We start from the raw sequence: 12,627 nt of genomic DNA on the forward strand, positions 1-12,627 counted from the left end.
GGAGCTCCAGATGTCGGTCCCTAACCAGGAAATGCCAGCTCCATGATGTTCAGTCCGCAGGTTCCTGTGGTCGGAGCTTTTGAGGTCGATCCCCGACAGGGACCGCCAGCTCCACGATGTTAAGTCCTGCAGGCTCCCGTGGTTGAAGCTCCCAAAGTCAGTCCCCAGCAAGAGGCCGTCATCTCCTCGATGTTAGGCCGCAGTGCGGACAGAGATACGATACAGAAACAAAAAAATGGCATCTCCATCGAGGTAAGAGATTAAAAAAGGTTTTCCCCAGCCCCCCCCCCCCCTCCCCCACATAAAACAAGATAAAGAACACTAAAACATCCATTTAACACACACTAAAAAACAACAAAGAAGGAAAAGTACAAGACAGACTGTTGGCGAGGCAGCCATTGCAGGCACCACCAAGTTTCACTTGCTTTCTGGTAATACCCAGAGAATGGGAGTTTGCACAAAGTTGCTGCTGGAATTAATACATTTAAGTGGTCGAGGACAAGAAACCTAGCATGGCTAGACTCAAGGAGCAGTATATATTGGAAACAAAAATAGGCAGAGTCACTCATTTTGATTTATTTGGAAAAAAACTGATATATTTCCAGAACTGAAATAACCAAAAGAGATTTTTTTAAATAAATCCAGGCATCCCATAAAATGCAAATGGATTTTTTTGGCCCCAAATTTCCTGTCAACAGTGAGCTACCTTAGTTGCTTCAATCTCCACACCTGATGGCACTTACCTGGAGTGAATCTACAAGTGGCAACATAGTTCCAAAGCCCAGTTCTGACCTGATCTCAAGTCCCTGAGAAGTTTAGGGTTTGCTGATCATAAATCCAAAGTTATGTCCTGACAACCGAATAAACCGCACCTTCGGGCTTGATTAATGCCAAGCGGTTTAATCGCTATTAGTGAGAAAGATACTAATACAAAATGAGGTCAAAGCCAACAATTGTGTTTGATTTAAAGACAGTTGATGTTCTTAATGCTAATTCTCAGTAAGATGCTGGTGAGCACAGATATGTTTGTTGTACCTGATAAAGTGAGCGAACACTGGGTTGAAAGACCATGTTAGTGTTGAGCAAGAACGAACGGAGGAGGGGTTGTGGATAGCAAGCCAGTTGTGCAATAATCCCGGTGAGCAGCAAGTTGACATGTAATTCATTTTCCAACATATTCTCCGTCTTTGATAACAAAACGCTAATGAATGGTCCTGTAATCAGAAAGGCAAAGTGAGTCGGAGGAAGACAGAGTACATCCAGCTAATGCCAAGAACATGCAGGTGTCAGCTAAAAGCCTCTTAAGCCCATTTCACAACTGAGCCATAAACTAATTCCCATTTAACTAGCCTTACCCCATATACATTTATATCATTGGTTATTAATCCCTGGTTTGAAATTGCCATTAATCTGACATGAATTGATGTTTGCAGTATAGAATTCTAAATTTCCATCACACTTTGCATTTTAATTATTTCCTAACTTTGCTTCTGAAAGGTTTGGTTCTCATTTTTGGACCATACCCCATAATTCTACACAAAATAGTTTCTCTTTCACTACTCCATTCAATCCTTTTAATATCTGAAATTTCAATCAAATGTTCCTCAGTTTGTAATTCTACATGAATAAATCCTACTTTGTGTAACACAAAATCAGAATGCAAGAAACAACACAATGGATAAACCACATGACATGTCTGGCAGCAAGTGTGGGAGAGACAGTAATATTTCAGTTATCAGATCTTCATCAGTACTCTATCCATTCTAATAAACTCTGATGAAGGGACTTTAACCTGAAGATCTGCTTCATAATTTAACTTCGAATCACGTAGTTATAGAGCTAAACAGCGAGAAAACATGCCCTTTGGCCAAACTTGCCCATTCCGACCAAATTGGCATTCTCGACTAGCCCTAATTGTCTGCATTAGGCTCATATCCCACTAGATGCATCATATCCATATATATGTCCAAATATCTTTTGGAAGTTGTAATTATATCCGCTTCTATAATTTCCTCTGGCAGCTCGTTCCAAATGCAGACTATCCACTGAATGAAGTTGTCCCCGAGGTCCCTCTTAAATCTCTCACCTCTCATCTTAAGGCCTCTGGATATAGAATCTTCTACTTTGGGAAAAAGACTGAGCGTTCACTTTAAAATGGCTCTCATGATTTTGTACACTTCAGTAAGGTCAGCCCTCAACCTCCTATGCTTCAAAGAAATAAGTCCCAGCCGATCCAGCCTCTGCCTTTAACTCAAGCCCACAAGTCCAGGTCACATCCTGCTGAATCTTTTCTACACCCTTTCCAACTTAATGACATCCCTGTAGTCTAAGTATTATTCTTGTACATCTACACTATGCTCCCTCCATGAACAATAAAATATTCCTACGGATTGCACCCCAGTTGTAACGTGGTCTAGATACGAGCTTGACATTCTGTTATGTGTTCTCCAATCTTCTTGATATAAAAACCAACATTCAATTTTCTGTGCTTATTCCCAGCATTTGATGAAGTATGTTCGGAACTCTCCCCCAAACTTTTTAACCATTCAGTGATATATTTATTTCCAGCCTCTTTAGGTTCGAAGAGGATGCCCTCACGTTTGCCCACATCAAAAAACAACAGTCAATGTTTTTATCCTAGCTTTACCTAATGATATGTTTTTATAATTTAATATTTTTTCTATACCAGTTATAATTCTGTCTATCCAGCTAGTTTCTAAATTGTTACCACCATCGGTTTGAGTGGTTCTGTGATGAGAAGTAGGAACAGAAAAGGTTAAATTAGTCATTATTCCTACTTCCGCCGATCACCCGGGAACTTCACCATGTTGAACATTACGAGAGATTAGATTGAGCTAAATGTTGACCTGGCAGTCACCTATTTTGCAAATCCAAAGCATTCAATTGTTCCACGTTGGCAATAGTTAGCTAAATAAGCAGAAGATGTAAAATAATGCAGAATATGTTCTGTATAAATGTTTTCACATTCTACAATGTTTTGATAAACTCTCATCAACCTGAAACATTAACTCTGCATAGAGTATTTCCAGTATTTTATATTTTTGTTTGAAGCAGTAGTTAATATATAATATTTTTTAATTTACAGTTGAAAAAGTAAACATTTATGGGAAAACTTGCAGTATTGTTTCGCCAACAGTCTGTCTGTCCCTTTCTTCGTTGTTTTTTAGTATGTGTTAAATGTATGTTTTTAGTGCTCTTTAGCTTGTTTTATGTGGGGGCTAGGGGAGAAAGTTGGGGGAAACCTTTTCTAATCTCTTCCCTCGACGGAGATGCAATATTTTTCCATATCGTATCTCCGTCCGCACATCGAGGAGTTGGCGGCCTTTGCTGGTGACTGATTTTGAGAGCTCCACCGTGGGGAGCCTACGGGACCTCCAACATTGCAGTGCCCGCGATCCCTTTGCCAGGGATCGACCTCTAAGGTCCACCGCGGGTGCCTGCGGACTTTAATATCTGGTCAGAGACCAACATCGGGAACTCCAAGACGCAGGAGCTTTGACAGCCCCGACGTGAGAGCTTCGATCGCCCCGACGCGGAAGCTTCGACCGTTGCGGGAGCTTTGTTCGCCACGACGGATGATTCGACTGCCCCAACCACGGGATAAAAATGAGGGAAGATTAGACTTTATTGCCTTCCATCACAGTGAGGAATGTGGGAATCCGCTGTGGTGGATGTTTATGTTAACTTTTATGTAGTTGTGTGTCTGGTTGCTTTTTCAGTATGGCTGTATGGTACTTCGCATATCACTGTACCTTAATCGGTACACGTGACAATAAAAGACCTTTGAAACCCTTTAAATCAAAACAAAATGGTCCAAATTGTTTTAAATGGTCTACTACATTTAAAGACAATTACTTGGAGATACTTGGACAGGTACATGGATAGGAAAAGTTTAGAAGGATATGAGCCAAGAGCAGGCAGGTGGGACTAGCGTAGATGGGGCATCGTGGTCACGTGTGGCGGCGCCTAACGGCTGCGGCTCGCTGGCAGTCTGTTTGTCCTTTGTCTTTTTTTGTTTGTGTGTTGGTGTTGGGGTATTTTGTTTTGGTTGTGTATGTGTGGGGGGGGGTGTATGTGTGGGGGGGGGTGTATGTGGGGGGGGGGGGGTGGGGGAAATCTTTCTTTTTTTAGGTCTCTTCCTCGGGGCGAGTCTTGGCCGCGGGGCCTTCCATCGCCCGGCGCGGCTCGGCCGCGGGACTGAACAGTGCCCGGTGCGGCGCGGCCGCGGGGCCTTCCATCGCCCAGTGCGGCGGGGCCGCGGGACTGAACAGTGCCCGGTGCGGCTCGGCTGCGAAGCCTTCCATCGCCCGGTGCGGCTTGGCCGCGGGGCCTTCCATCGCCCGGTGCGGCTCGGCCGAGGGGCCTTCCATCGCCCGGAGCGGCTCGGCCGCGGGGCCTTCCATCGCCCGGTGCGGCGCGGCCGCGGGGCCTTCCATCGCCCGGAGCGGCTCGGCCGCGGGGCCTTCCATCGCCCGGTGCGGCTCGGCCGCGGGGCCTTCTATCGCCCAGTGCGGCGCGGCCACGGGACTGAACAGCGCCCAGCGCAGCTCGGCCGCGGGACTTTCCAGCGCGGCTCGGCCGCGGGACTTTCCATCGCCCGGTGTGGCTCAGCCGCGTGAACTTTCCATCTCCTTGCGGGGGCTGTGCGGGTCAGTCGCCTCGGTAGGGGTCGAGTTGTCTGTATGTGGGAGGGGCATGGGGGAAGAGAGAGGGGAAGTTTTTGGCCTCCATCACAGTGAGGTGGTGTTTGGAGTCACTGTGATGGATATTTGTGTTGGGGTTGTGTCTTGTGTTTTTTGTACTGCTGGCTAAGTAATCTCTTTCTGAACGAATGACAAATAAAGCTATTTTGGATTTGGATTTTGGATTTGGCATGGACAAGTCGGTATGACTGTTTCAATTTACAACAGAGGCATTTATCTTTCCAAAATAATACAATTTAAAAATTATGCAAGTGAAACCATCGTGAAATTCTCCTTTACAAAAATGCAAGTCATTTTTAAATCTCTTAACTGGTTCTTGAGAAACCAATACCAGAAATTTGGACTGCTTGAACCACAGAACTTCTCTGCTCCTCTGGCAAAACGCCCAGCTGCACCAGGTCAGATTCATGGAACTGAATACAGAGCAAGCAGTCATGAAAAGCCTATTTGAACACCAGTTTCATGTGCTGCGATTAACTTAATCAGTATTTTGTTTAAAGGCTAGAAATGATGAAACTAAGGACCGCGCTTCAAGGAACAAATTAACATAATTTCCGGTTTTTAGAGAGGGAAAGGTTTAACCACACATGACTGCTGTGGAGCAAGCACAAGGCAAACAGTTTTATAGATCTGAATGAATGCCAATTTAAAGCTGGTTACCTCTGCTGGAAGTTAATTAAGTTTTATTTGAGATTTCAGGGGCAAGTTTTAAGAACTTGGGACTGTGCTGTGTTCGGTTTCTAAATTTACTGTAAAATTCCAAAAAAGAGAACGATTGATTGGATACCTTCAGACTATGAATGATCAGACTTTACTGGACCTTATGCTGTACTAAATGTTATTCGGGTGTTTCCCTTTATCATGTATTTGTACACTGGATGGCTTAATTGTAATCATGTATTGTCTTTCCACTGACTGGTTGGCACGCAACAAAAGCTTTTCACGGTGACAATAAACTAAAATTCAAATTCAAACTTAGTAAGCAACATATCAGGAGAGAGCTCCTCTGCACTGGGGCAGTTGACCCAGCCGGACAATCGCACGAACAATATGGCAGGATGCCCTCTGAATTGTCATCTTCAGGAATGAGGAACCCTGAACAAGTTCATGACTTCTCATGATACATCATGGTGAGTGAGCTGCAGGCAGCAACTCCCCATCTTCATTCCTGGGTGTTCAAGTTACAAAACCAGGCCGTGATGTATGCTCCCTTCTGTACACTTGTAGAAGTTCAAGAGATTATTCATCGACATACCGAATTTCCTCAATCGTCTAAGGAAGCAGAGGCATTGGTGTGCTTTATCTATGATAGCTGGGTCCAGGACAGATATTCAACAATATGCAAGGAAATAGAGGCATTGGTGTGCTTTATCAATGATAGCTGGGTCCAGGACAGATATTCGACAATATGCATACCCAAGAACTTGAAGTTGCTGACTCTTTCCACCACCGACCCATTTATGAAGACCGATTTTTGGATCCTCAGCTTTCTTTTTCCAAAGTCAATAATCAGTTCCTTGGTTTTACTGACGCTGTGAGCAAGGTTGTTCTTCCGTTATCATTCAAGCAGACAATCGATCTCCCTCCCATACACTGACTCATCATTACCTGTAATTTGTCTAACAATGGTGGTATAGTGGTTGAATTTCAAAATGGAGCTGTAACTGTGTCCAGCTGCACAGTCATGGGTGTAGAGTGAGTAGAGCAGGGGGCAGAGTACACTGCCTTGAGGTTCCCGTGCTGATGGTTATCGAGGAGGAAGTGTTGATGGCAATTCAATAGACAATAGGTGCAGGAGTAGGCCATTCGGCCCTTCGAGCCAGCACCACCATTCAATGTGATCATGGCTGATCATTCTCAATCAGTACCCCATTCCTGCCTTCTCCCCATACCCCCTGACTCCGCTATCCTTAAGAGCTCTATCTAGCTCTCTCTTGAATGCATTCAGAGAATTGGCCACAACTGCCTTCTGAGGCAGAGAATTCCACAGATTTACAACTCACTGGCTGAAAAAGTTTTTCCTCATCTCCGTTCTAAATGGCCTACCCCTAATTCTTAAACTGTGCCCCCCTGGTTCTGGACTCCCCCAACATTGGGAACATGTTTCCTGCCTCTAACGTGTCCAACCCCTTAATAATCTTATATGTTTCGATAAGATCCCCTCTCATCCTTCTAACCGATTGTATTCCGTTGATGAGGAAGTTGACGATCCAGTTGCAAAAGGATCCAGTTCCCCGAGTTTGGGAGGAAGGATGCTGTTGAATGCAGAGCTGTAGTCGATGCACAAAGCTTGACGTATAAGGATTTATTATCCAAGTGGTCCAGTGCAGAGTGGAGCCGGCGAGATTGCATCCCCCGTAGATCTATTGTGGCAGTAGGCAGATTGTCGTCGGTCCAGGTTCTTGCTAAAGTAGGAGTTGATGTGCGCCATATCCAACCTCTCAAAGCACTTTATCCCCACGGACGTTATGCAAGATTGATGACATTCCCATCACACAATGACCATTGGTTCAGGTGACAGCATCTGTGAAGGCAGAGATGAGGCCACCTCACAAAAGCCTAGCTACTCAAAATGTGCCCAAGGAAACTGGTCATCTGCAGCCCCTTGCGTCTCCACGACCATCTGAGTTGGTGTGAATCAGAAGCAAAAGCAATTCCTTGAGCAGGATGATGGAATAATATGGAGATCACATCTGATTTGTGTAAGCAGTAAAATAAGATCTTTCTTCATCAGTATTTTCCAATTTATATCTTGGTAGGATCAAGTAGTTAAATATCTGTAACTGAATCTCATGAATCCAATAAGAGAATTTTCATCAGCGATTAAGTGTGACTTCAATGTCAGTCCTTCAACATGTTGCAATGTTGATCACACTACATGGAGTGGGCTGCAATGGTGCATACCCACCACCAACATTGATCATCTTCCCAAAGCAGAAAGCTTCTGACCAATGTTAACAACTGGGTATAGAGTTCCTCTGTGGAAAGGCTATTCTGCATGGAGGTCAGAGAGCATTAAGCTGAGATGTCATTCATCAAGAAACATAGAGACATTGTGGGATTACCTTTTAAGCAGTAATGCGTGATGTAGGTGGGCCTGCCAAACATCACATAAGGAACAAGCAATTGGCATCTGGGCTACTCCAGCTTTTTAATATTTTGCAGGGTGTTCACAAGAATTGTCTCTCTGCAAGGACATCTCTTGTTTGGACAACGTCTCCCTCCTTTGTTCAGTAGAATAAGAACTCTTATGGTGTTGCACCGGTCCTTTCCTATCAACTTCTGCTTCTGGCCCACGGTCCCTTAGCTGCTTCTCCTCCTGTCCAACTCCTAGCTTTTGTTATCAAGTTATGTAGCATGCAGGCTATCACAATGAAATCTCACACCATTTGAGGGTGTATTACAGAGAAATCTCAAACTAAAGCACCAGAATCTCACTTTCAGGAATCCAACATTTTTAATTGTTTTCATATTTTACGGCTATCATTGTACCAATGTCCAGCTGGAGTTACGTAAGTGCATACAGGATCAAAATCCATGGAAGCAGAGGCCGGTTCTTGTCCCATCGACATCCATTCCCAAGACAATACTCCCAAAAATCTCAACCAGCATAGATATAGTTATGAGTCAACTAACAGAAAGCAGTTGCATTGGGGTGGTCTTAGGTTAGCTGCTGGGCAGGTATGGTGATGATTTAGAGTCAGAAATATAGTTGTAGGTTCAACAACTACACATAGAGAGGCAGAGGTATGCATGTTCAAAATGTCAGTAGAGATTTTAAGTTAAACATCACAGTTCAGCTCCATGTGTAATAACACCAAACACCATCTTTGTACATAAGACAGTCCACTTTCTCTAGTGGCCCCACAAAATCTCATGGTATTGTGCGATGAAGAATAAGTTATCGTCCAGTCAAAATAGCTGCATACTGATGGGAAAGCAAAATGATGGAGATGCTCAAATCTGAAGTAAAACTACTCAGCAGGTTAGAGAGCTTTTGGAGACCGAGAGGTAATATTTTAGGTTGATGACTTTCTAATCAGAACTTCAGATTTTTTTAAATCAGAATACACAGATGAGCAACAGTCTGTTGTGTACAAGAATGAATTATCTGGCATTTGGTTTAATATGATGTTTGGGATGCATTAGTGCACACATTAGTCTTTCTCTATGAAGCAAGTCACTTCAAGTTCAACCCATTGACTGAGGCATTTTGAGATTTCCTGATGTATTATAACAATATTTGAGTTATTCTAACACACCAAGCATCAGAACACCCGAGTAAGGCTGCAAAAACCATATGGTCTAACTTATCTAAAAGTCTGAAGTTCTGATTAGAAAGTCATCAACCTAAAATATTACCTCTCAGTCTCCAGAAGCTCTCTAACCTGCTGAGTAGTTTTACTTCAGATTTGAGCATCTACATCATTTTGCTTTCCCATCAGTATGCAGCTATTTTGACTGGCGGATAACTCCTTATTATAACTCCTTTCTCTCAAGCATACACTGTAATACATAATGCTGAACAACATTACTTTTAAGTATCTCCTGGACAAACAGCTCTAGTACTTGACTGTATTTAAGAGCACCGTGCATGTACTTTCAACTTGAAATAAAAATAAAAACAATGATAATGAGATCACATACTTTTCCAATGAATTGACATTGTTATTCTGAGGTATTGATTCTCAGTTTGATTCTAACCTTTATCTTCTGGTTCAGAACCATGTAAATGCTGGGAAAATACAGAATTCCATTGGAGTGGTTTGATGTTATTTTCTCTGATTTGAGATATATCTGACCTCTGTGACTCAAATAATAAATACGAAGAAAGAAATGGAAGGAAAGATCATTTATAAAGGACTTTTCGTGATCTCCGGACATCATGAAACAGTTTCCAACCAATTATCTATTGTGGAGTCTGAAGAAGAGTCCTGACCTGAAACGAGGTCTATCCACATCCTCCAGAGTTACTCCAGCACTGTGCTTTTGTTTTGTAAACCTGTATCTGCCGTTCCTTATATTGCCAATTAACTATTGTCATTGATTTAATGTTGGAAATATGACAGCAGATTAACATCCAGCACAGTAATGTCCCACAAACAGGAATGATTATCTGTTTTAGTGATGTTGGTTCTGAGATAAGTACTAACCAGAATAATATATGTAACTGCATTAATCGTGATAAAGGACCTTTTAATCCTTTATGTGCTATTCCACTGCAGACAGCTCCCCACCACCACCATTTAATGGCTCAGATGGCATAGGTTTCCCTGATTATTAAACTGAAATACCAATCAAAGTTTTGTTTTCAAGTTAATCGTGTGGGTGATCAGTGGATGGGAGCTCGATGCCACAATTCTGTCAGGCAAGAGTGCAGTGACACAATCAAACACGTGCATCTACACTAACTTAATGCAAACAACAAACCGATGGAGTAACTCAGCAGGTCAACTCCACCTCTTTCTAAAGGGGCTTCTCTGAGACCCTCTCTCACTGCTCCCCCACTGTTTTTCCTATGGCTATCTTGCTCTACAACCATGTTCTCACCCAGACTCGCTACCACACCCATGGGTTCTTCCTCAAAAAATCTTGGGTCACCAATCCACACTCATTTGTTGTATCACTGAAATGACCTCTCCCCAATATTGGCTATTGCATCAACAAAGCCCAAATAACAATATAGGAAATCTGTATTCAGATACTCTTTTCTACAAGTCTACATACCTGTAAATGGAGCACCGTGTATCTGAGCTGGATTATGGGAAAACATTAAGTGAGCTTTTGGACCAAATGGAAAAGTTAGGTTGTCAGAATGTGGTGCCACAGTGAACTTCTCAAAATCATCTTCATCTTCTGTTGGAGTGCTGGGTTCAGAAGCGTTTAGGTTCAATGCAACCAATTCATTTGGATTATAGTTTAGTTTTGCAAGAAGATCATGATACTGAGAGAGGAAATCTTCAGTCTCCATGCTCAGGGTATGCTGGTTGGAGCCTTTGGACTCAATGTTAACTCCGTCTTCCTGGTTCTGATCTCCAAGGGCAGGTCCCTGTCCAGAATGCTCCATTTCTGTGCCCTGCTCAGGGTTGGCACTCCCAAGGCTTTGTTTTTCAGAAACTGGGTCCTTTGGTGTGCTCTGCGTTGTCTGATTCACAGGACCATTACTCAACTGTGCCTTCTGATCTGTGCTCCTCTCGCAAGCTTTGGCCTTTTTAGCATGACTTTCAACCTTATCCTGCGCATCCTTTTCTGCACAAAGTCTATAAACCATGACATCGTCGTGGAAATCTGATTCCTCAATATAGGACCCTCTGATGAGCATTAATGCACTCTTCTTCATCTCCTGAATGTGTTTGGGAGGAGCAGTTGGTTGTGCCCCGTTCACTGTTCCTTGTTTAACTGCAGCAGGGAAATAGGGCTGCAAAGAGCCGTCATCGGACCCAGGGGACATTCCGGTATCGTAGCTGTCATCCCATTCCAAGTCCACCTGTGCCTTTTCCTTGACAGAACTGCTCTTTGACCGGTTCCTCCTACTGACAGAATTGTGCTGGCTTTTTACTGGTGCTTTGCTACTGAGTTTACTGGTGCCTTCTGACGATGCAGGGGGAAAAAGTTCAGGGTCTGGATTTTCACCGTCGTAAGGAGCAGACCACACTCTACATTTTCTCATGCAGGCAGTAATGTTAACCCGAGCCTCCCACAGGTAATGCAGGTAACTGATATCCAGTGGTTTTCTGAGTCGGTCCCAATCCCCTGGGATTTCTGTGCATGCCACCGTTCCATCAGACCCTGAGACACAAGAGGATTGAAGTTAACATTCAGACGTAAGGAACTGCCGTTTCTGGAATCTTGAGCAAAACACATAGTGTTAGACGGACTCGGCGGGTCAGGCAGCATCTGTGACAGGATGGACAGGCTGCACCCACAGAGTTCCTCCAACACTTTGTGTTTTGTTGAAGTTAATATTATTAGGAGCATCTTGGTCATAGAGGAACTATACGGTTTAGATGCTACTGCAGTCTACATTGCCCACTTGCCTTGGCTTTTTAGAGATTCAACATGGAAAGAGGCCCTTCGGCCCACTGAGTCCACGCTCACCATCGATCACCCATTCACACTAGTTCTATGTTATCCCACATTCCCATTCACTCCCTACATATTAGGGGCGACTTTGCGCGGCACCACCCTGCCGCCCTGAGAAGTCTGTCTGAGAAGATATGTCTACATTTGGTGGGGCGTCACAGGGACTAGTTTCATGACAGCCTGACAAACTCGAGTTTACAGGATTATACTTACGAACAGCATTCCAGACTCCTCCATCACAATTCCTTGGTATATCCTGTCCCAATCTGGGGCAGAGTGTTATATACAAGAGTGGGAGTAAACCTGGGAGTCATCAACATTGAATCTTGACCCAGGAAAACCGCTAATAACAGACCTAATCTGGCAAAGAAACCTCCTTCTGATTACTCAAAGACAAACCTTCCCACCCCCTTCCCAGGTACATTCCCCAGTGTCCGCAGAGATGCAACACCTGTCGCTATACCTCCTTTCTCGACTCTGTCCAGGGACCCCGACTGTCCTTTCAGGTTAGGCAGAGGTTCACTTGCACCTCCTCCAACCTTATCTACTGTATCTGTTGTTCAAGATGTGGACTCTTATACATCGGCGAGACCAAAAGCAGACTGGGCGATCGTTTCGCGGAACACCTTCGTTCAGCCCGCCTGAACCTACCTGATCTCCCAGTTGCTGGACACTTTAGTTCTCCTTCCCATTCCTACACAGGCCTTTCTGTCCTCGGTCACCTCCATTATCAGAGCGAGGCTAAACGCAAATTGGAGGAACAGCATCTCAAATTTCGCTTGGGCAGCTTACAGCCCAGTGGTATGAATATCGATTGCTC

General features: G+C 43.9%; 1 protein-coding gene across 1 annotated transcript in view; it reads right to left on the minus strand.

Annotated features, from left to right (window-relative positions):
* fhip1aa (FHF complex subunit HOOK interacting protein 1Aa) overlaps positions 1–12,627 on the minus strand; it is a 55,441-nt gene that overhangs the window by 12,937 nt on the left and 29,877 nt on the right. Inside the window, exons 8-9 of the mRNA XM_078405903.1 lie at positions 10,452–11,513; positions 1,036–1,214 (exon numbers count right to left, since the gene is read on the minus strand). Of these exons, the coding sequence (XP_078262029.1) occupies positions 1,036–1,214; positions 10,452–11,513 (1,241 nt within the window). The remainder of the gene's footprint in view (positions 1–1,035; positions 1,215–10,451; positions 11,514–12,627) is intronic.

This window comes from Rhinoraja longicauda, chromosome 1, assembly GCF_053455715.1.
Source record: "Rhinoraja longicauda isolate Sanriku21f chromosome 1, sRhiLon1.1, whole genome shotgun sequence".
NCBI lineage: Eukaryota > Metazoa > Chordata > Chondrichthyes > Rajiformes > Arhynchobatidae > Rhinoraja > Rhinoraja longicauda.